Source organism: Macrotis lagotis, chromosome 1, assembly GCF_037893015.1.
Source record: "Macrotis lagotis isolate mMagLag1 chromosome 1, bilby.v1.9.chrom.fasta, whole genome shotgun sequence".
In the NCBI taxonomy this organism is placed as follows: Eukaryota; Metazoa; Chordata; class Mammalia; order Peramelemorphia; family Peramelidae; genus Macrotis; species Macrotis lagotis.
This window is the reverse complement of record NC_133658.1, coordinates 682337023-682363379: the sequence shown is the minus strand read 5'-3', so window position 1 is coordinate 682363379 and position 26357 is coordinate 682337023. Positions and strand designations below refer to the sequence as shown.

General features: G+C 34.0%; 1 protein-coding gene across 1 annotated transcript in view; it reads right to left on the bottom strand.

The window, feature by feature from the left end:
- Nucleotides 1–26357, bottom strand: part of CCDC141 (coiled-coil domain containing 141) — a 353841-nt gene that overhangs the window by 187685 nt on the left and 139799 nt on the right. The window contains 1 exon segment of the mRNA XM_074215601.1: nucleotides 1629–1801. Within this exon segment, the coding sequence (XP_074071702.1) occupies nucleotides 1629–1801 (173 nt within the window).

Here is a 26357-nt window from a genome sequence, read left to right as displayed (position 1 = left end):
TGGAATTTCAGAAAAGCCTGAAGACTTACATGAACTGAAGTTGAGTGAAATGAACAGAACCAGAAGAACATTATACACACTTGCAACAACATGGGGTGATGATCAACTATGATGGACATGTACATTTCAGCAGTGCAATAATCAAAGACAATTTTAAAAGAATTGTGATGAAAAAATACCATCCATATCCAGAGAAGGAACTGTGGGGTTTAAATAAAGACCAAAAGCTTATTATCTTCAATTTTTAAAAAGTTGTCTTATGTATTATGTCATTTTCCTCTCTCATGTTTTCTTTCTTCCATTTGGATTTGATACTTCTCTCATACGTGATCAATATGGCTCTATTGTTCAGCATGGTTATAAATGTAAAGCCTATATCAGATTGCTTTCTATCAGGGAAGGGAGTAGGGAAGGGAAGGAGAAAAATACAAAACTCAATATCTTGCCAAAACTGATTGATAAAAACTACAGTTGCATGTAGTTGGAAAAACAAATAAAATATCCTTTAAAAACCCAGATATATCTTTCCTCTTCTTCCATGAAAAATTCTCCCTTTCCACGTGCATATAATTATTTAAATACAGTGTCCCAAAAGTCTTTTGTGGTAATGTTGAAGTTTTAAACTGTACTAAGACTTTTGAGATACTCTTTCCATTAACAGAGTATAAAATTCCCTAAGTATCATAGCATATTTCAATTTTATCTCTCTCTTGCAAATATTTAACAAAATCACTAGCTTAAATTATTTTTTATTATTTTTTCATACATATATAATTTCTTTGATAATTTTCTTCCTACTTTCTTATAACTTATGTTATAAATTTCTATTTTAAATTCTAATAATTTCCCTTAAAATGATAGATTCTTTTACTACAGATTTTTTGGATATATCCTAGGTGACCCACTTTTGTAAAGAGTAATAAATAATTCCAATACCTTTAACCTCTATTCCTCTTCCCCCCAAACCCTCAAATACCTCTAAACTTGCATTTGACTAGACCTTAAGGGAAAATTTTGTTACAGTCCTAAGTATAGGACATAAAAGTCTTTAAAATATAAAGTATAGGAAGAATATAAAGAAATAATCTAAGGAGAGAAGAGTCATACCAACATGGTATAGTGGTATTAAATTTGGATTTGGAGCCAAAGATTCTGGATTCAAATTTAGATTCTGTTCTCTTCTACCTATATAGCCTTGGACAGTAAGTCCTCTGGGCATCTTACCTAACAAAATAAGGGAGTTAACCTAAACTGTCTCTAAGGTCTCTTCTAACTCTAAATCTCTGAAGGGAAATCTAAATCTAAAGTGAAATTTCTAAATCTATAATGTGAAACATTAACCAGTGCTGCTCTATTTCCATGTCTTCTGCCCCCTCTCTGAAATTCTTCATGATACAACTCTAGTATTGACTGCAGACTGCAGGTTCCCAGGCTGGCTTCAAGCCTAGATGAGATGTACTGTTCCCAGAAACTGGGCTGACCAAACTTAAATAGAATCCCTTAAGCCATATCATTATGCAGCAAAACATCTGAAATGTACAAAAATCACACCAGATTATTTTTTAAAACAGACCTGTGGAAGCTGTGAAAAAGTCTGTCATATTAAAGAAGAGGCAGGCTTGACTCACCTGCAGGAATCTCCTTGGCTGATTAAGGCTTGTCCCTTTTGCAAAGCATCCTCCGTGCAGTCTTTAATTTCTCTGTGTAATTCCTCATGCCTCATTGCCAAGACAGGCAGGCTTAAACCCTCAGATTTAAGGAGCTTAAGACAAGCTTCAACTCTTCCAAGTATATCAAATGCCTGCCAGAGAAAACATACTTTCAGTTTCTGCATTGCTAGTTTAAATTCTATATAAAATGTGTAAATACAACCAGAAAAAAATAATCTAAACTAATAAATTTATTAATTTGATCACAGATGAACATAATAATGTCACTTTGAAAAGATTATAGCTTTACAAGAAGCATCTAGCAGTTTCAGAGAAAATGACCTTAGATCCTGACTGTAAAAATGAATCTCCAAGCCAAAGAACTCACTGCTTTTGTTGACCAAAACAATAATAGCACAAGGCAAAAGCATACAGATTGGTAGGAATGGACTAGAATAGGAAGGTAACCATGAGTACTTTTGTGCTTTTTTAGATGGTGCACATAAAATGCATCAATGAGTAAGGAATTCCTTTTTATTGGTAGCAAACTAAGCAACCCTGTTCTGAATAGTACCCTTGTGAACTGAAAAGAGTTAATGGAGCTTTCCAAACTTGAAATCGGTCTCACTAAGATTTATCAAAGGAAACTGTCAGATTAATTCCATTTTGAACCTAAAACAAAGTAGAGGATAATTCACTTCACTGAATAACACATTAATTTTGTGGCACATATTCAGGCACTAGGGAATGTTTCAGGTATTACTCTTGGTTTTGAGTTTTCTGCAAATTACTTCCCAGTGAAACCTGGGTAATATTGTCTACAAATGACTTATTTTAATCTTAGATATTTTCTTTATGTATGAATGAAAGTCAGGGCAAAGCCCTTCCTAGCTATATAGTCCCAGTTTCAGTTATTTGAACAAAGTTATTTTTTATTTTACTCTATAAATACAGTTCTTAAAATAAAAATATTCAAGTGAAGTCAATAAGTATCTGCTAAGGATTATATAATAAGGCAATATGCTAAGTTCTAAAGATTTTTAAAAAAGCAAGAGATACTCCTGCCCTCAAGAAGTTTACATTCTAATGGGGAAGATAATTTCAAACTACAGGTTAATTATGATGAGGAGGAGGAGGATGTTTGTCCTTCATTCTCAAAGACCATGACAACAGGGAGGTGATGTCATGACATGCATGAAAATTGGATTTGAGTGAGGGGATACTGTGCTGAATCATCTTTTGGAGCCATCTGGCAGGACAACTGGAGATGGCACTAGATGTGAAGCATTCAGGTAAGTGACTTGCTCAAGGTCACACATCTAATAAGTGTCAAGTGTCTGAGGCTAGGAGGTCAGTGTTTCTAGAGTAGAATATATGCAAGAGAAGAGGGCATACAAAGGCTGAAAATGTAGGAATGATCAGGATATGAAAAGTTTATATGCCAGAGGAGTTTATAGCTAATCCTGGGGTAATAAAATAAGCCTCAAAGAACTGTCAGAGATTTCTAAACTTTAGACAAATCATCTTTGTCAGCTAAATAGAAGTTAGATTAGAGTAGAAAGAGGCATGATGTAGGGAAACCAGCTATCTAGGGGAGAGGGGATGAGTTTGTATGAGTGGAATGAAGGGAATGTACAGAAAAAACTATTGTGAAGATAGAAACAGTAAGATCCAGGTGACTGGAATTGAGGATGAAATTGAAATTGTGAGCCTAAGTGACTGGAAGGTTAGTAGGACCCTAAATGGTAATAGGGATGTTTAGAAGAAAGAGAGTTTTGATGGAAAGATAATTAATTCTATAATAGATATTTCAAGTTTGAGACATCTATGAGACATTCAAATTCAAGATTTCTGAAGAACAATGTGGAACAGGAACTTTGAAGGAAGGATAAGGTTGGATATGGGGATCTAGGAATCTTCTACCGAGAGCTGATAATTGAACCCATAGGAACTGAATGAGAGTTCTAAGTGAGAGTGTATAGCAGGAGAAAAGAAAGAAATACGGTTAAAGCCTTGGATGACACCCAGGCTTAGTGAGTATGAAGAACTGTCAAATAAGACAAAAGAAGGATTGGCCATATAGTAAGAGAACCAGAAGAGATGGAGACAAAAGATAAACTGTCATGTGAGAGACAGAAAGAAGACCAGTTTTATTGGAAGAGCATGAAGGGGAGTATTATATAATTAGAATAAAAAGGCAATTGAATATGATGAGGAAAGAATATCCAGAAGGAGAAAATGATCAATAGTGTTGAGTTTACAGAGAAATCAAGAGGAATCAGGACAGAGAAAAGGTCATTAGCTCCTGAAGTTTAGGGGTGGCTAGGTGGCACAGTGGATAAAACACCGGCCCTGGAGTCAGGAGTACTTGGGTTCAAATCCAGTCTCAAATACTTAATTACCTAGCTATGTGGCCTTGGGCAAGCCACTTAACCCCATTTGCCTTGCAAAAAAAAACCCCAAAACCTAAAAAAAAGTAAAGTTTAAATTGAATCATAGAGATTAAAGTCAGATTGCAAAAAAAAAAATTTAGAAGAGAGTGAGAGGAAAGAAAATGGACCAATAGATGGGAGGAAATGGGACCATAGAATGGTAAGATGAAGTAAGGGTTTTATTTATTTGTTTTTAAGACCAGGGAAGATAGAGCTAGATTTATAAGAAGTAGGGAAGGAAACAGTCCCTGATTTGAAGAAGCAAAATGCACATAATTCAATGGAATCTAGATTTCAGAGATAGAAAGCAATTTATGAAATCATCTAGCCACATTTGATTCACTGCAACTTATGCCGAGCATTTGCTGGGTGTTGTGGATGCAAAGAAAAAAACTTAAACTTTCAGCAGCTTATTTTACAAATGAAGTGAGGTCTAGAGTGATGTGTTCCAAATGTTTTGAGGTTTTTTCCAAAGAACTTTAAGACCTGCCTAAAATCTAGAGGTGAACTGGTAAATATTTAGCACAAATTTGAGAGGTAAGGAGAAGGAAGGAAATATTCAGGACATACTTTTAAGTTTAATCTGCATTATTATCATTTTCTCCATCACTTTCTTAAGTCTAGAAGATCAAAATAATAAATCAATCTATAATTGATAGATTTATTGCTTCCCAGGAGGTTATTGCTTACAATAAAAACTTAACATTTGGCTCTTGGAGCTAGCTGGACCTGTCTCTAGCACACTCCAACTAAAAATACAGTCAATTAGTAGCAGATTCTCTTGGATTACAATCCAAAGCTCCTTCTACTGTTCCTCATTTACTTTTCTTTTAGAAATTCCAGATCAGGAACAAAATTTTTGAATTGCTAAATCTTTCTCTTGGTAGTGTCTCACGCCATTTTGTATGACTTTTCTGTTTCTCCATCAATTGTATGTATCTCAAATAAGTTTTCTTCCAAACCCCTTTCTTTCAGAATGTTCTCTGAAATATAAATATTTCCATACACAAAGACATACATTTCCCTCACCCCCCAAAACAATTCACAGTGAATCAGCAATGATTAAGAACATCTAAGAAACAACTTGATTTTAAAGGGCTAATTGAAAGGAGATTATCTATAACCTTAAAAATACAGCACTCACTTTCCTAGAAAGGATGATAGGATAGGATCAAAACCCTTATGACAGGGGCAGCTAGGTGGCACTGTGGGCAGAGCACCAGCCCTGGAGTCAGGAATACCTGAGTTCAAATCCGACCTCAGACACTTAATAATTACCTAGCTGTGTGGCCTTGGGCAAGCCACTTAAACCCCATTGCCTTGCGAAAACCTAAAAAAAAACCCTTATGACGAGTTTATGTGTGTCACAGAATCTTTTGGCAGTTTTCTGAACCTTATAACCCTTTTCTCATAAGAAAAATTTTAAGGCATTAAAGAAAATTACATAGAAATACAAATAATATCAAACATTAATGAAAAGATATAATTTTTCCCATCCAAGTTCATAGACTTCCTAAAAACTATTCACAGACCCTTTGGGAGTCTGTCCATGGATTCAAGTTTAAGAACTCTTGACTTATGAGAAAGCAACGGTATTTTAATAATTTTCCATCAACAAGTTGCTTTTGTTGATGGAAAAAGGTAACAAGCAGGAAAGGGTTTAAAAATGCCTTACCAAGCAGTCAAAAAGCATTTAGAACATGTTGATCATAAACCAATCACTCTATTAGATCAAGGATACAAAGCCAAAATTTAAATATTTCTTGGTCTCAAAGAGCTTCCATTCTACCAGGGTATTCATATAATCATGTGCAAAATATATGTAAGATAAACATAAGGGTAATTTGATGAGTGGGGATGCCAGAAGTGGAGGGTCCCAGAAAGGACAGGTGTTGGAGATGACAACTGAACTGAGTTTTTAATCTTCAAATCTCAAGTCTAAGAAATAAAGATGAAGAGGGAATATTTTCCATTAACTAAGCAGAACCTATACAAAAGTATGGAGACAAAAAATGAAACATCATATGAGAAGCAGAAAGAAGGCCAGTTTGATTGGAAGATATCCTGAAGGGGAGTATTTTATAATAAAAATTAAAAGGCAATGTGATATTATGATCTATAAGAATTTGTTTAAGGGCAAAGGGTAAAGGAAGGAATTTGCAAAAAGTTTGTGTAATCCAAAAACTAGATATTGAATACCTGAATATTTGCAACTTGGAATTTTTCTCTACTTTTTCCAGTGGTCAATCATTTTAAATATATTTATATGAAACATAAAGACCTTAGAAGACTTATGACCACTCAAGATAAATGCATAATTACTTTGAAAAATTATGAAAGAAAAATGATTATTTCAATGAATAAACAATTACTGAATGAATACTCAGTTACTGGTGAACTAGGTCCTTCAAGGGTTAAAAAGATGAATAAGACAATGTCTCTATTTTCAAGGAACCCATTTCTCCAGTGTCACACAGGAAATATAGAAATAACCACTGGATTTTCCCAATTCCAAGTCTAAGCTTCCATTCATAGCATCACTTGTACCAAAAGTGGCACCATAAATGGTACAGTAGAAAATCCAGAGCCTGAAGGCTCGGGGTGGGGGGGGATTTACTTTTCCTCAAAGTATGTTTGATTTTCCTCAGCTAAAAATCAGCTCACAAAGACAATCCATAATGGAGAAAGGAGAGTCTCAGAAGCTTTCTTTTCGAGTCACTGAACAATTCTAATAGACTTTTTGCCCAAAGAGCCCACATATAATGAGTTGTCTATCCACCTGGAAAAAACAAAGTTAACTTAAGTGGCCTAGAGTCTGGTTCCATGAGTGTCCCAGACTACATCAACCCTGGTAGTGGTATAAAGGGTATGTGTGGAGGATGAAGAGGGAGGAATATCTCAAGTTACACCAAGTGAGTCTGGGAACACAATCATGACAGCATCACTTAGGTGTCGGAATCAGACTCAAGGAGAAAAGTTTTAAAAGAATATGCCTGGATTCCTGTCCTACCTATTTCATTTTTATACTCTTTTATCTTCTTTCTTATTTCCCTTCTTGAATGGATTCAAAATGTTAAATCATCATAAAATGTAAATAGTACCATCCATATCAGCACCTTTCTTTCCTACTAAATTTTCTTTGCATTTTCTAACAGATCCAAAGTATAGTCTTCATATTTCACATCTTTCACAAATTAATTCAGTTACAAATGTGTCACACTCCTTCACTTAGTCCAGTAGAATGCAAGTTCCTAAAGGGCAGTGACTTTTTCATTTCTATCCCATATCCTTAGTATCTAGCACTGGTTCTTATATAGACTAAGAGCTTAATGTTTGCTGCTGTTCAATCATATTATCTCACAACCAACTTGAATTTCATTACATTTCTCTTCTTACAATTGATCTCTTCCTTCCATTTCTAAATCACTCTTACTTTTCATGAAAACATTAGATGAAATGAACTGAGCAAAGATTTATTGGAACATTCAAGCACAAGATGGAGAGATATCCAAAGGAACAAAAAATATATATATATATCATTCTTTCCCACTAATCTTTGACAAATATAGGACTGAGCCTTTATTCATAAGGAATCTGATATGCTAGATTAAGTTGGGAACTAATCTCTCATATAGACACAAGGAATGGCTTAGGCTATTTATGAGTATTGAATTCCACACTTAAATGCACATGGGGATTTTAGGAAGTCTTTTTCTGTCCCTTGTGTCCAAAGGTCAAATTGCAGGTCATATAAAATTCTTTCACTAAATTGTAGATCAAATTGTAGCACAAAGAGAGATATAAAAATCTCCTCCTCCTTTTTTCCCCCACCCTCATTTGGCTTCTAGAACCTCCTGACAATTCCAGATTTTTTTTTTATTATTCTAATCCATTAGCCTGAGATGCAAGAGGAATGAAATTAGTTGCTTTCAGAAGACAGAAGAGGGGCTTGGCTTTCCTTCTGTAAGAAACTAATAAAGATCTTTTCTTCTTTTCCTTGTTAAGTAGCAGATTTAGGACAGGCTGTACCAAATCATAGCTACAGATGATATCTATACACATTTATTTCTTTAAAGAACTTCAAAGGGAGTCATTATTTAAGAAAGAAATGGAGTTCAGCATAGCTATGGTATTATAGGTATTCTCTGAGAGTAGAATCTAATGCATTTAGCAATTGGGATTGATTCATGATGAGGATAATTAGTATGTGCACCACACACACACACACACACACACACACACACGAATGTACATAGAAGTTAAGATAAAAGTTCTTATCTTTTGGCAATCTATGAAGTCAGTGCACCCTTTTAGGAATAATTGAAACATATAAAATAAAATACATAGAATTTCAAAGATAAGCAATTATAATGAAATAAGATTATTAATTTTTTTAAAGTTTATGGACCTCTGGTTAAGAACTCCTGAGTTAGGTGATCCTTCTGTTGAGACCTTTATGACCACCAAGGGCTCATGGGACTCTTGCCCCTGTCCCACTGCCAGCTTTGCCTCTAGCCAGAGGTCTGACCTCTGTTAAAGACTCGGGTTTCTTCTGAGCTCTACTTTCATGACAAATAACGGAAAGCCTGAGCTCACTCTCTCAAACACCATCTGAAGTAACCCTTCCCTGATGACTTACCATCTAAGTGATTGGTTACCTCCCTGAACTCGACCAACCACTCAAACTTCCCAAAGCCCTATGAAACACAAGGAGGTAATTTATACAGGAAAGCTGTCTAATTCTCTGATTAAGGTTGCTGAGCTTTAAGTGTCTGCTATCTCCTGCTTCCTGGTGCCCTAGGTAGCAACCTGACCCTCTTCCCCACTAACTGCTTCAGCTGTCACTACCCCAGTATGCCAGAGCATACCCTCCTTGTAATGAGGGAAATTAGCAGGTGATAAAGACCATCATAGAATCCAACTGAGGAGTCAGGAGGATGGGAATTCAAATTCAACCTCAGACACTTGACTCTTGCTAGCTGTGTGACCTTGAGCAAGTCACTTAACTATGATTGTTTTGCTTCCAGTGCCATTTTCAGTCACCCTGTTTCATATTTGGACACTGGATCCAGATGGCTCCTGGATCCAGATGGCTCCTGAGGAGAAAGTGAGTCTGGTGACTTAGCACAAAACACTCAAATTCAATTCACTTACTTGTCAAGGTATCACTGACCTGATGAATGAAAAACATATGCTACAGTCTAAAGAATTAAAAGACCATTAAAAATGTTAAGGCATGGATTGAATGCCCAGCTGCCTGAAATCTAAATATATATACACACACATGCATGCAGATATATGTATGTATTGGAGTCAACTACATGCAAGACTCTCAATGAGATAGATACTCAGAGAAAATAGAGTGCTCCCTTTAGCTGCTAGGTGGTGCCAAAGAGCATAAAGTGCTGGACCAGGGGCTAAATTCAAATTTGTGACTTCAGATAATTAGCTATGTGACTCTGAGCAAGTTACTTAATCTCTGTTTTCCTCGATTTTCTCATTTGTAATATATGGATAAAAATAGCACCTACTTTACAGTTGTGAGGACCAAAACATTATCGAATGAGATAACATGTTTAAACACTAAGCACAGTGGCTACACATAGTAGACTCTATAGAAATCTTAGCTATAAGAATAATAAAAATGTTTCAGAATAAATGCAATAATTTTATATTGATGATATATAATAATATAACATACTCTAATATGTAATAATTATATAATAATCTCAATGACATAATAGTATATAACATCAATATATTTTATGATGAATATAAAATAAAATTATTGCAAAATTATATATTGATGTATTAATTTTAATTATTATATTATAGCATATAATAATATGTTAAATTTTCTGTTCTAAATTCTCTTCTTCCACTCACTGAGATGATAAATACAAAATCCTTTACAAATACACAGTCAGGCAAAACAAAATTTCACATTAACCATAAAGGAGATACTTCTAACATAGTAATTAAAGATCACAGAATGACTTTTTCACAGGAATCTCTATTGCCTCTCTTCAGGAATGGTAGGGAGACAGTCTTACTTCTTTGGAGATGAATAGCAATAGTCTACAGAAGTATTCTCTGAAACCTTCACAAAGGTTACACCACCAGAGTACATGATCTAATGAATGGGAAGAAGCTTCAGGTATAGATCCAGCATATTTTGGCCATGTCTAGATGTGTCATCTCCTTTTAGGACATCATCTCTACTCCTTCTCCACTAGAAAATTGGTCCCCTCCCTAAAACTTCCCCTTGACTTCAATAGTCCAGTCTTGGTTTTCTTTTGCTTTATTCTAGGCCTCTGTGATACTATCCAGGGATCTCCAATCAACCATGCTCCCTTCTAGCTCCCATGGGAACATAGGCTTCTTAAAGGCAGGGATTGTCTGACATGCTTTTATCAGTATCACCAATGCTTAGCATCGTGACTGGTACAGAGCTGAAGCTTTATAAATAATTTATCAGTTTGTCTGACCAGTCTAGTCTGGCCACAGGGTAATAAACTGGCAAACTCATTCAAGGGACAAAAAAATGCAAAATGATCCTCAGTATTTCATGGAGGTAGAGTGAAGGAAAAGGAGGTTAAAGTCATTAGAATTCAAACAATTCTTAGACTATATAACAATGTTAATTTAACTTCTAGTGATCTTATATAGTGATCTTTCTCCTTAGGAACCATCTGGGTTCAATGGCCAGTAGACCACTGGCTCTGAAGTCAGAACTTGAGTTAAAATTTGGCCTCAAATACTTCCAAGACTGGATGAGCCTAGGAAAGTCATATACCCTGTTTATCTCAGTTTCTGCATCTGCAAAATGAGCTGGAAAAGGAAAGAGCACACCACTCCAGTATCTTTGCCAAGAAAATCCAAAAAGCATCACAAAGAGTAGGACACAACTGAAAATGACTAATCAATAAAATAATAACAAAAATATTTGACTATCAAGTAAGATATAGTGATCTCAGATATGAATTTTGTCCAACCATCAATGAGTTTTAAATAACTCATTCATATTAACATTTTTCTCTAAGTTAAGTCAAAAAATTTAAGTAGATATATTTGAATGGAAGGGATATTTCAAGTCTTCAAAGGAAGATTTTCCTCAAAAAAAGAAATCAGTTAAAATCATAAATCCCAGAAATGTCATTTCAGGGGATATATGACCTATTTTCTTGCACAGTTTGTGTTAAACATTTATAAGCAAACCACCATGATGGTACATATAGAAAATGCATCAATATTCATTGCAGAAGGCGGTGGCTAGGTGGTACAGTGGATAGAGTACTGGCCCTGGAGTCAGGAATACCTGAGTTCAAATCTGACCTCAGACACTTAATAATTGCCTAGCTATGTTGCCTTGGGCAAGTCACTTAACCCCACTTGCCTTGCAAAATCCTAAAAGAAAAGAAATTTATTGCAGAAGATGAAGAAATAGTAAAATTCTATGAATTTTACAAGGTCTTTCAAACTAAGACCTTGGTCCTTGGTGATACTAATAAAAAGGGACATATATACAAACAGCCATATATAGACAGACAGACAGTGAAAACATGGTTCAAAATCATAGGATGAAAGAAAAGAAAACTTTTTAAATAGAATCCTCATGTATATTTCTTCAAGAAGAGAAATGGAAGGTACTGAATAGGTCAGCTACTGGATGACACCATTTTAAAAAAAGTAGTCTATACTTGAACAAAGGGAATCACCAATAATGCATAAATAGTCATTTTGGAATATGCCTCTGTGTGTCTTCAGTTTAATGGAGGCACTATATTAGAAGGGAAAAAAATCTGATTAGATACTGTATGCTCCAATCCAAGTTGTTTAAATAAACTGTTAACTTCAGAAAAAGAGAAACAGACATAACTAAAAACATCAAATATCACCATTTCATGGAGTAGTCAAATCAATACCAAACTGTCTTCATAATTAGGAGACTTTAACAGCCCAGAAACTGATTAAAATGGCAAACATTTAAGCTTTTTTACCAAATGGAGACATGTTAGTCAAGATAGATTACAAACTCACTTTTAAAACAATGCAGAATGATCAGTTGATCATTGAGTCTAGAGAACAGATGCTGAAGGAGGAACTTATGATGAAGCCTGAGACCTACCTCCTGACAGAGATGAACACAAGGAACAAAATAAGGCATCTTTTTTAAACATAGCTAACTTATGATGATTTATTTTGTTTCGCTATGCATTCTTTAGCCAAAATTTTGTTTTCCCTTTTCTTTATTTTGGAGGTACAGGGTTTTTGGTCACTGAAAATAAAAACAATGCAGAAAAGGATTCAATTTAATTTCACAGGTTATTGTAGTAAAAGTTTCTGTTACAAATTAATCTGACATTTAATATCTTGTGACCTACAACCTTTCAGGAAATCACTTTTTTCATCTGCAAAATGGAGTGTTGGATTATTTAACTCCAGAACTAAAAGGAACCTCAGAAGTTTCAGTCCTGTGAACAAGAAGTCATATTGCTTCAGAACAAAATGAAAATCAATTTGGAAAAAAAAATGAGCTTTTAGAAAACTCAATATAAGATCCATCTAGGCAAGATTTCTCCTTAAGCATTTTTAGATGAAACCAAAAAAGAGAAATACAGACACAGAGAAAAGGAAAGGTATCTGTCAACATTTCTAAGACAATCTTTTGTTATCAATGATGATAATAAAAAAAGCCAAGGGAAATACCAAAGATTAGGAGTCAGAGGCTATAGGTTTGAATCTCCACTGTGCCACCTACTATCTGTATGACATCTAGCCTTTGTGGGCTTCAGTTTCCATATTTGTAAAATGAGAAGCTTGGTTAGGGAACTAAAATGTCCCTTCTATCTCTAAATCTTTGATACTTCAACCTACATATCCAGGTAAAGAATTGGTAATAGCACTGAAGATGAAATGCAGGCCAATATGTATGAAAGAAATCCAAGTAGTATGTAATCTTTAAAATGTAAAATGCCCTCAGAAATTGAGTTTCAAGAGATCCCAGAGGAAGAAACTCCAAAATAGTGGAGAGAAAATCGTAGATAACACTTTTTCCCAAAAAAATAAGAGCAACTTAGATGGCCTTGACTATCTATTCATATAAGCATATACATATGTGTATATGTGTATGTGTTGTATGTATATTATGTAATATGTATATATATATATATATATATATGTATTATGCATATATAATCTATGTTTCCTGATTTCCTTAGAATAGGGGAATTATCTAAGTATTGAAGAAATCCTTGATGTGAGAAAGGAACAGACAATCTTTTGCCAATAATTTTCTATAGTGGATCACATCTTTATAGCAATGACTGGAAATCTTATCCCAATGTATTTATTGTCTTTAAAAAAGATTTGACTTGGTGGACCAAAACACAGCCTTCATAGCATTGCTCAAATAGCATCTCCCATATATATGCATTAAAATTACATAAGAGTCTATGAATGTTCAAATAGAACATTCAAACAGAACAGCATTGAGGAAGTAACTACCCATTATACAATTAGTATAAATTCAGAGCAGTAGCATGATAATTATAATTGTAGATGGATAAATTAGATCAGTTGAGAAGAATAAATATATTTATAGCCTTTCATTCCCAGGTTGTCATATGGAAGAAGGATTAGACTTTTTCTGTTTGGTTTCTTAGGACAGAACTAGAAAAAGAATGGATTGAAGTTGCAGAGGCTGATTTCAAGTTCCATAAAAGGAATAAAACTTTCAAAAGGCCAAAGAAGTAATGATGTTCCCATTACTAGAAGCCTTCAAATGCTAGCTAGATGACCACTTTTCAGGGATCTTGTGAAGAGCATTAGACAGGAGACAGATTGAACTAGATGACCTGAGTTTTTCCATTTCTGGAAGTCTGTAACAGTAATATGTTAGAATAAATAAGATGATGTTCCTTGATTATAATTATTATATTAAACACTGACTGAACTTTTTGTCCTCATGAGAAATGCAATATACAAGTTCTTTTATGTATAATTTATAAAAATTTTACATTAGAAAGTTTAACTGTATTTAACATATATTAGTTACAGTTCAAAGGATTTTGGCCACTTAAAGGAAAATTGGAGTGGTGAGTTATTTTGCTCAAAGGTTTATGTGATAGTTAATAGAAAAAGAACTGAGATAAAAAATATCACCCTGTGTCTTTATGGAGGCAAAGAGAACAAGAGAAAGCCAGATTCTCTTTTATGCAGAGGAAAGATAGGGTTGCTAAATGACACAGTAGATGGAGCAATGGGCTTGGAATCAGAAAAATGAATCTTACTGTGTTCAAATCCAGGATATTACTCAGGGTAAGTCACTTAATCCTGTTTGCCTCAGTTTCCTCATCTATAAAGTGAACTGAAGAAGGAAATGGCAAACCACTCTAGTGTTTTTGTTAAGAAAATCCTTAAATGAGGTCACGAAGAGTCAGATACAATTGAAACAACTGAACAATAGAGTTATTTAGAAAGGTTATGAATGGAAGACTATTCTAGAAAGAGTATTGCTCAGAAAATGACAGATGTGTAGAAATTAGAGGATTTTTGAAAGTTCAGAAACAAACACAATGAAATTAAAATAATAAGACTATTTGACAGTTATGTAGTATTCTGAAGTTTGTAAAATACAGGATATACATTAATATCATTTAATTCTCTCAACAACCCTGAGAGGTAAACACTACAGTCAGCATTATTATCTTCTATTTACAGATGCAGAAGCTAAGCTTCAGATAGATTATGTGATTAGTCCCTTTGTCAGAGACAGGATTTGAACCCAGGAGTTGATTGAACTTTTGACTTTAAAATCAGCCCTCTTTTTTATTCTACTACATACCCTCTTACTTTAGTACTAGGACTTCAGGATCTAGCTTATCTTACTAAGCAGAATATTAATATCAATAAGATACTTAAATAATGGCATTTTGTCTGCTTTAAAAACTGAGATTGAATGGACCAAAGCAAAAGTATCTTAATCAAGTTAAAAAGAATGATATTTTAAAATTATTTTTTCTGTAAGTGATATCAATTTATAGTAAACAGAAGAAAACATAAATATTTCATTGTATACATAAATATGTGTATATATGATATATGTGTAAATATATTTTATGCTAATATTTTTCCTGAGTTTCTAAATCTCTAAATCCTCTTTTAGGAAAAAATGAGAAATTTCTCTTTTTGTCCAGACCTAAATTAATGTACTAGCACTAGAAGGAAGTTGCCTCAACTGATGAAAAAATACTAGTATAATTTTACTATGAAAGAAAAATTTTCACCCTGTTTCTATTTCCTTTTTCTTATGGACTAAAAAAGCCATTTTACAGGATAGCTAGGTGGTGCAGTGGATAGAGCACCAACCCTGGAGTTAGAAGGACCCTGAGCTCAAAATGTGACCTCATACACTTAATAATGACTTTAGCTGTGTGACCTTGGGCAAGTCACCTAAACCCATTGCCTTGCCAAAAAAAAAAAACTAAAAAAAAAATTTACCATATCAATTGATGCAGCTTGCTCCTTCGATGGCATTCCTAAATTTGGGTCCCTCTAGGACTAAGTTCTCCAAATCAGAAATACCACACTTCATATGGTGAAATCAATGAAACCTTTTTTGAAAGTTTGTAAAGACATACTCTCATAGCATGAACAGAAACATCACAAGATCAATAGAAATTTCATCATGGTACACCAACCAGTACCCACTAAAGTGTGCCTTTCTTGTCTCTTTTGATGATTTTTCCTTTCTCACCTTTTCCTAACTATGGACAGCTCTGAGGTTCAAACTCCATCTTCTGACCTACCTTCTTCTCTATATTTTCTCTTCCTCAGTAAATTCATCTCCCAATATTTGATGAACACTTCTCTGCTGATAATTCCAAAATATCCCCTCCAGTCCTTTTCTCTCAATTAATCACTCCTCATATATTTTCAGGTGTCTTTTGGGCATGTTACACATTTATTTATTTTATACTTTTCCTCCTTCAATTCAGCATAAACATATGGTCCATATTTAAAACTAGATAAATACACTGTAAGTTAGCAGATGGAATATGCTCAGATGTAGGAGGCAAAAGATTGATAAAAACTTAAAAACCAATGATATCAATTATAAAATCCTCTGTTTCAGTAAAAGAAAAATACTTTGAATGTTCTAAAGGCACCATGAGATGATAGAAAATGTGTTGGATTTGGATACAGAGGACATGGTTTTGAAGTCTATCTCTGCAACTATGTGCCCTTAGGCAAGTTATTTTACCTCTCTGGGCTTTTGATTCCTCATCTGGAAAATGAAAGAATTGGACTAGTTGATCTCTAAAGTAATTTTCTGTTTTAAATCTCTGGCTATGACTGTCCTTACTTTTCATTTTAACAAATTGTTTGAAATACACTTATTTTTTTAAAAAACCCTGAAACAAAATTTATTTCTGGGCATTTGAGAAACTATCTTTTGTTGATCTGCTGGTGGGGTCATCATGTTACAAATGAATTGCTTTCTGCATTGAAGATTTGATAAATGCATTGCATACATATCACCCAAGTTCCCACTCCAATATTGTCAAGCCCCAACTCTACCTCCATGAGACATTGGAGTATGATGACAACCATGTCAGTCATATGGATCCTCTGTTAGAATATCAACCGAGGTGGAAAAGCTTTGATTATGTGCTCAGTGATTGTCATCTGAGGAAGTCTAAGTTTCAGAGAGCTTCATCAAATTATTAAAACTTTTAGGAAAAATAAGGGACTAGAAAAATAGATTCAGGAGAGACAACCTACAAATCATTAAAGTACTAGAGAGCCTAGATCAAAAAAAAAAGAACCTGGAAAACATCTTGGAGGAAATTATCAGGGAAAACTGTCCAAATATGCTAGAGCAAGAAAAGAAAAATAGGTATTGAAAGAATACACAGAACTCCTCCAGAAAGAGACTCCAGGATGAAAACTTCAAGCGTTATCATAGGCAAATTCCAGAATTCTCAAATAAAGAAGAAAATACTGCAAGCAGCAAATAGGAAGCAATTAAAATACAAAGAAACACAATCAGACTTACATCGGTCTTATCAGCTTCAATCCGGAGGATCTGGAATACCATATATTGGAGGGCAAAGGACCTTAGATTACAACCACAAATTTACATTATTAAAATAATAAAAATAAACCTTCTAGAACAAGAAGACAATATAACCATTGAGATATAAACTCATGATAAAAACTCCCAGAGCTATTATAGCCAAATTCCAGAACTGTCATATAAGGAAAAAAAAAATACTGCAAGCAGCAAAAAGGAAACAATCTAAATACAAAGAAAACAAAATCAGACTCACACAAGACCTATCTGTCTCAACATTGAAGGACCTGAGAACCCGGAATACTATATATCAGAGGGGAAATGGCATAGGCTTACAACCAAGAATTTACTGCCCCACAAAATTCAGCATATACTGTCAAGGGAAAAAGATGGATGTTCAACAAAACAGAAGACTTTCAGAATTTCCTGACATAATGACCAGAACCAAACAGAAGTCCAATCATCAAACACACAACTAAAGAGATGCATAAAAAAGGTAAATTAAAAAGGAGAAGGGAAAAAAGAAAACAAAACAAATATTAATCAGGACCATCAAATTGTATAAAATCCCTAAAAGGGAAGATATAACACTTCTAACTCTTTAGAATTTTATTTCTCTTAGGATAATTAAAAGGTCAAATATGATTGAAGAGATTGGACTTAGAGGAATATATGTGTAGTTAGGTATTTTCTCTCCATTGAAGAGGTCCAAACTGACATCACTTTATTTGAGACCAAAAGCCCTGTTGAAAAGCAAAGGTGTTAACACTAAACTTGTGTCTCATTATCCTTTGATAATTCTACCCAAATTAAAATATTTATTCAAAGACATACAAATCAAATTACCAAACAATTATTTTACTGAGCTAGGAAAAAATAGTAACAAAATTCATTTGGAGCAACAAAAAGACAAGAACATCAAAGGAACTAATAAAAAAATGTAAAGGAAGGCAGTTTAGTTCTACTAGATCTAAAACTATACTATAAAGCAGCAATTATCAAAATTATTTGGGACTGGCTAAAAAATAGATTAATGAATCAATAGATTAGTATAGGTTCAAAAGAAACAGTAGTAAAAGACTATAGTAATCTGTTTAACAAACTCAAAGACACTACTTTCTGGGATTTGACAAAAATTGCAAAAATGCAAATTGCCCATATTAACAGAAGAGAAAATAAAATACTTAAATAGCCCCATTTCAGAAAAATAATTGAAAATAGTATGGGAAAGATTAGGCATAGACCCACATTTCACACCCTATACCAAAATAAAGTCAAAATGGGTACAGAATTTAGACATAAAGTGTGATACCATAAATTAATAGACCAGAAATACTCTATCTATTAGATCTATAGAAAGGGGACAAATTTATGACCAAGAAATAGAACATTATAAATTGCAAAATCAATGATTTTGACTATATTAAATCAAAAAAGTTTTGCACTAATAAAATCATTGCTGTCAAAATCAGAAGGAAAACAAAGCTGGGGAGCAATTTTCACAGCTAGGGATTCTGTTAAAAAGTCTCATTTCTAAAATATATAGAGAATCACATCAAATTTATAAGTTTACAAATCATTCCACAATTGATAAATGGTCAAAGGATATGAACAGACAGTTTTCAAATGAAGACATTAAAGCTATACATAACTATATGAAAAAAACTGCTCCAAATCATTATTGCTTAGAGAAAGGCAAACTAACTATGAGGTATCACCTCATACCTATCCGATTGGCTAAGATGACAAAATTGGAAAATGATCAATGTTGGAGAGATTATGGGAGCATTGGGACATTGATGCATTATTGCTGGTGAAGTTGTAAACAGATCCACCCATTCTGGAGAGCAATATGGAACTGTGCCCAAAGAGCAATAAAACTGATCATACTCTTTGACCCAGCAATTCCAATACTAGGCCTATATCCAGAAAAAATCATAAAAAAATGGGAAAAGTCCCACATGCTCCAACATATTCTTAGTAGCTTTTTTTGCAGTGGCAAAGAACTGTAAATTGAGGGAATGCCCATCAATTAAGGAATGGTTGAATAAGTTATGGTACATGAATATTATGGAATATTATTTTTCTATAAGAAACCAAAAATGGTAGGAGAAGCATGGAGTAATTATAGGATCTGATGCTGAGCAAAGGGAGAAAAACCAAGAGTACAATGTATACATTGACAACAACATTGTGAGATGATCAATACTGACAGATGTAGCTCCTCTCAGCAGTTCAGAGAGGTAGGACCACCCTATTAGACTGGCTATGGACAGTGCTATCCCCAGAGGAAGAAAAATAAAAGAAAACAAACAAACAAAAAATACCCTTCAGAATCTGATGAATAATACTACATTCACTTTTTCTTTTAGTTTTTTGCAAGGCAATGGAGTAAAGTGGCTTGCCCAAGACCACATAGCTAGGTAATTATTAAGTGTCTGAGGCCAGATTTGAACTCAGGTACTCCTGACTCCAGGGCCAGTGCTCTATCTACTGTGCCACCTAGCCACCCCTTACATTCACTTTTTAAATTTTTTTTTCTTTGTATTTCTTTCCTATGCCCATGGCTTTCTTTCTTTTCCCTCGATCCTAATAATTTATACTGAAAATGACTAATCTGTAAACATGTTTAACAGAAATGTGCATGTACAATATTAACCTGACTGTTCACTGTTGAGGAGAGGGGAGTAAGAAGAGAAGGTAGGAAGGTAGGAAGATAATTATGTAACTTTAAAATATGCATATAGATGAATGTTGAAAAACTTTTATAAGATATATCTCAAAAAATATCAACAAAAAGTTTATATATATACAGAGGAGACATATAGGATAATGTTTGTAGGCAATAGGGAAGGAATAGAGATGAAGTGATTGATGATGAAAAAGAGATTAACAAATGGACAAAAATCCCAGAGAATAAAAAGGGTATAAAATCAAGGTCACAGAAGCCATGATGAAAAGAAAAGGTTTTATCTTCAGAGACTTTAGCAAAGGAGAATATAGATTAGGGCACAGAAAAGTTTCAAGAGTTATGGAGTGTCGAGTAGGTTTGGATGGGTTTGGTGTGTGTGTCTATAGGTGTCTGTAAGTATCTGTGTCTCTGTTTCTGTGTCTGTCTGTCTGTGCATGTCTGTGTGTTAACATAGCTAATGACAAATGGAAGTATTTTATGCATTTAAGAAGATATCATATAACCTCTCTTATGTACAGATGACTTCCCCCTCCCAACCAAAAACTTTATAAGAGAGACCATTATTTTTCTTTTATATGCTATGTTCCTAAATGACATTCAGTAAGTATTTGCTAAATGAGTGATCTTTTGTTTTGAAATCTTGTTATTTCTCTAGGTACAGTTGCTTCACATCCAAATAAATGTCTTTTAAAGAGAATATTACCATTTCAAAAGAGTCATTTAATTTTCAACAACAAAGGCAGAAAAAGTGGGAGCTGGGAAAAATCATTACTTTCTCACTTCTTTGAGCTTTTTAAGTTCCTCTGGTTTTATTTATAATTAGCCTTTGCTTTCCAGGGGATGATCAAGAACCTAAGACGGTCCCTAAGAAAAGGGCCACCTTATTCTCTGGAACTTGATTTCCCTGAGGAAGATCTGGGCCTAGAAACTGAATATACAAGTTTTGAAACATTGATTGAATCAATAATAGTGTTTGGTCCTGTTTGGGCTTAAAATATAAATTATGGTTCCCTCTGTTCTTAAAATCCACCTTTATGTTTGACCATTAGATGGTTAGCTCCTTGAAGGCAAGGATTATTTTTCCCTTTCTTTGTATACCTCCAACAGTTAGAATATTGCTTGGCAGATGCTTAATATATATGGTTATTCATTTATTTTGTGATATATTCTCTGTATAAAAACTAACATATATATATATATATATAATCTCAATAGCAATCGCATAGAATTTTTTTGAAATAACATTAAGCTAAAATCATTAAGAATGAGTTACTATGCTGAGATGATTTAATGATAGATGTATTTTCGTTTCATATTTTGAATTGCATTTCCAATTCATATTTAATTTTATATGTTCCTATAATTCTTATACAAATAATAGTGATTATAATGACAATTCTGTGAACCTACTTTTATTCCACTTGTTTAGTTTTTTGGCTTAGACCTTTAATATTGGCCATTGGCAAAGGATTATTTTTTCCTTGTGTAAGAGGCTGATAAGCCTTTTGATTATGATTTTGATAATGGATTATCAAAATATTTCAATAATTATCATGAAAAGAAAAGCTATAGTTTATGAGTGGCTTTCATCACTTATGGTTAAAACAAATCTTAAGCTGTTCATTTTATGTGACCAGGTTTCAGGAAAGTGAAAGAATTCATAATACAATTAGTTTTTCTAGAAAGACTAATTTTTAGATTTGTACACTTGCTGCATGACACAAAATAATGTGGGGTCACAGAAGAATATTTTTATATATTTGACAACATGAGCTAATATGTAAAATAAAAAAACATTGTTTTGATTTTTTAACTAAAAAACCCCCATCATTTTCAATTGTTGATACAATTGTCAATCCTGCAACTAATGTTTCTGGAGGGAGAAAACAGAGTTGTCATTTCTTTTCTGTTCTACATCAATATGAAGACTTATAATTTCATTTAATTAAGCTCTTCCCTCTTCATTTCATCCAGTTTTTAAAGATAGTTCTTCTCATTAATACCTATTTTAATAAACAGACAACTATCTACAGTGTTCTACTTTGTTCCAATACTCTTCAGATGTCAGCGATAAGCTTTATCATCCTGAGGTTAGAATCTCAATTGTTTCAGAACGCTTCTTGTCAAGAAGTCGAGAGACCTTTATTTCTCCACAAATCATTCTATTTTCCTGCTGCTTCTTCAGTACCATTGACTTTCATTTGGGAAAGCTCAAATACTATACTCTAGACCAAAATAGTGAGTAACTAATAACTGTATTGAATGAATGAGTCTATATAAATTTGCAGATTAGATTTAACCAATATAACAAATGCACCATATCTAAAAACAGACTTACTAATTGAACAGAATGAGCCTAGTTCCCATGCAGTTCATGTACCATGAAAACAATCTGCCATTTGCATATTTTTAACTATGAGTGTCACTGAAAAAATATATTTTAAATATAAAAATCAGTGCCATGAATAGTCAACCACAGAGATCCATATTTTCAGTCATAAGTTTGACACAATTATAGCTTAGAATTCTGATCACTTTGCCCTTACTCAACTTTTCTCTCTCATTCACTCTAAAATTATACTCCTTTGGGATCAGTTCCCAAATGATCCAGTAGAACTAATCCATGGAAAAACTGCCAATGATAATATGTCACATGTCATAATGGCTCCACCTGCTGCTCCATATGTAAACTACCATATTGTTCAACCAGGACCATTTGGAGCATTTACTTGTGTGCAAACATTAAGCTGACTGGATGATTAGCTTTGGCTTTAGAAATGACAACTTCTGGCAATATTGAAAGGTAAAGAGATTTATGTTTGGACCCATAGAAAAAATAATATTCAGCAAGGACAGCTAAAATGATAATTGTTACATTCAATTACACACAATTGAATAAATTAACATTTTTATCCCTAAAGAACAGAATTAAGGAATTATAAATATTGCTCTGAATAACATCTAATTATTTTAATGAATTAGAACATCTATGTGTCATAATTCTCTTTTAAAAATAGTCATCAGTACAGCTAGATGGCACAGTTGGTAGAACACTGGCCCTGAAGTCAGAAGAACCTGAGTTCAAATTTGGATTCAGATACTAGTGTGTGATCTTGGGCAAGTCACTTAACCCTGATTGCCTCACTTCCAGGACCATCTTCAGTCATCCTGATTCATAACTGGCCACTGGACCCAGATGGCTCTAGAGGTGAAATTTGCTGTGCTTGTTATGACATCATCTCCCTGATTTCATAATCCTTTTTGAAAAATGAAGGACATCAGTTGGGGAATGGCTTAGCAAACTGTGGTATATGTATGTCATGGAACACTATTGTTCTATTAGAAACCAGGAGGGATGAGAATTCAAGGAAGCCTGGAGGGATTTGCATGCACTGATCCTGATGAGATGAGCAGAACAAGAAAAACACTGTACACCCTAAAAGCAACATGGGGATGATGATCGACCTTGATGGACTTGCTCATTCCATCAGTGCAACAACCAGGGACAATTTGGGGCTCTCTGCAATGGAGAATACCATCTGTATCCAGAGAAACAACTGGATTATTACATTAAATTTAGGGGAAAAACCCTGATATCTTATTGTCTAATCTTGCTGTCTCTTTTACTTTATGTTTCTTCCTTAAGGATATGATTTCTCTCTCATCACACTCAATTTGTATCAATGTATATCATGGAAACAATGTAAAGATTGGCAAATTGCCTTCTGTGGGGGGGAGTAAGATTGGGGAAAAATTGTAAAACTCTAAATAAATAAAATCTTTAATAAAAAAAGAAAAATGAAGGACAAAAATCCCAACACTATGTATGAAAAAAGTGAAGGGAAAAATGAAGAAGTGATAAAGAAGATGAGGAAATACTACCTTGGAGGAGAGAGAAGATCTAAGTATGGTCTTGTTAAACACATACACACACACAAACACATACACACAAATACACAAACACACAGAAAATAATGTTCAGACTCAAAATTTCTATTACCATGGCACAATCTACCATCTACAATAGATATCATATTGAATGTCTCCTACAAGACTTCAGCGCCCATAAAGATCTTCCTATCATTTCCCCAGGGCATGAGAAGTGTGTGTTTGTCTGTGTGTGTGCCTAAGGACATAAGTCTGTGTATAAGTGTGCATAAGTATATATATGTGGACCAAGCACTACAACAAAAGGGTTGAGGAGATGATGTAAAATCCATAGGCCTTTTCAAAGGATTGCTTAGGGACTCAAATCTTAAATTTGCACAATTTACATTTAAGTCATAAAATACGTTTTCCTCTTTCATTAGAAATATAGTATTTACCATATAATTATCATATAAAAGGGACTTCTAGGTGGTGCAGTGGATAGAACACTGATCTTGAAGTCAGAAGGAGGGGAGTTCAAATCCAGCCTCAGACACATGCCACTTACTATCTATCTGACCTTGGGCAAGTTGCTTAACCCTGAGTGCCTCGCATCCAGGGCTGTCACCACTCATCCTGATTCATAACATACTGTAATCAGATGTCTCTGGGGGAAAAAATGAGACTGGTGACTCAACACAACATTCCTTCAAATCCAATTTATGTGCTTGTCATGGCATCACTACCCTGATGTCATGGTCCTCTTTGAGAATGAAGGACAAACATCATCACTATATAATTTTGGTTACTTCAGCTGTATCAACATGGTATATAGGTATCCATGTGATAGTAATGGACAGTGATCAAAGAATCATAAATGTCCAGTTGGAAGATACTTCAGGGGATATTTATTAAGACCTATTCCTTCATTTTAATGATTTAGAAAGCTAACAATGGGATAAATGACTTGACCTCAGTTTCAGAGGTAGCCAATAGCAAAGCCAGTATTATAGATCTTCTGACATATTCAGTGTTATTTTCATCATATGTATTAAATATTTATTTTTAAAAATCTTATCTTCTAATGACCTTAAGGGTGTATGTATGTATGTATGCATGGATGTATGTGTGTATGTATGATTTGTCATTTTTAGTTACCCTTTTATAGATCTTATATTGGAAATTGTGACTTTGATGTTAGAAAGGACAAACAATTTATATCTCTATAATACTCTGATGCAGATAGACTACCATATGGTTAACTATAACTTGAATAGCTAGTATGCCATTGTAACAAAATAATAAGCAAAGTTCTCTGATAAGAGTCCAGATCTAGATTTAAATCAGAATAAGAAATTACTTCTATCACTTGATTCTCTCATCAAAAATGTAAGAGACGTCACACCTGTTCCCTACCAAGCTTGATGAAGAATAGTTAAAATTGTTCTAGGCAATACTCCATCTCTTAATATAAGGTATCTATGCACTAAGATATTAATTACCAACTTCCAAATGAGATAAACTATGAAGCAAGAATTTCCCATTTTTGAGGCCAGGGAAAACAATAAAGTTTAATAATTGGAGCACTTTTTATAACCAACAATAAGTTCTATTCCTTGTCCGTTTGGAAAGAACTTTATTTGAGGATGATGTCATTGTGCTTCATGAAGTTGACATCAGAAATGAATAGTATCTTTCTCAAAGAAAATATTGCTGAACATAAATTTTACCACTTAGCTTTTATCAATAGATCGTTCTATTTAAGTTGGTCGAGTTCATAGAAACCATCTATATTAGAAAAAAATCTATTTTGTTTGCAGAAAGAAACACTATTTTAGTATTATGATGGTGCTTGTAATTTATGCATTGTGGATGATTAACTCTTATGATTTTGTTTTTAGGTTTTTCCAAGGCAATGTGGTTAAGTGATTTGCCCAAGGTCACACAGTTAGATAATTATTAAAAGTGTCTAAGGCTGGTATTGAACTCTGGTCCTCCAGGGCTGGTGCTCTATCCACTGCGGCACCTGACTGCCCCTCTTGTGGTTTTTTTTACCAGTTCTTTTATCATGAATAGTTTACATTTTTTCTTCTAATACCATGGAAATCTAATGCACAGGAAAATTTTATTAATAGTTTGAAGGTACATGTTCACCCCTCAAAAACTGAGAAAATTAAAAGAATTAAGCTCCTGAATGCGAACAACAATTTGGCACATGAAAGATGAACATTTGATGTTGGCATTCAATATTAGCCATCAGCAATAATTTTCTTTATATGAATTAACTAAAGGATTACTAAAGGAATGGAAAAAGAAATAAACCCTAGTATCTTGCCATTTTATTTTCCAATGACATATGGAGAGCTTTCGATTTTAACTCAAGATTTGGAAATGGCCCATATTTGAAATATCCCTCTTCCAGATTTCAAATGACAGGTTCATGATAAGTAGGTAAAATTCATGCACCTGTTTGCAATTTCAAAGAAGTTTTCACCTAGAAAAGAGGCAGAAAGGCCCTATGATTTATTCTTTATGCTTTCATAAGGAAGGCAACAGAACTTTGCTCAACTAACTCACATGCAAAACCTTTAGTATTCCTTTTACTATGCAATGAAAAAAGGAGAGTTAGAAATTACCAC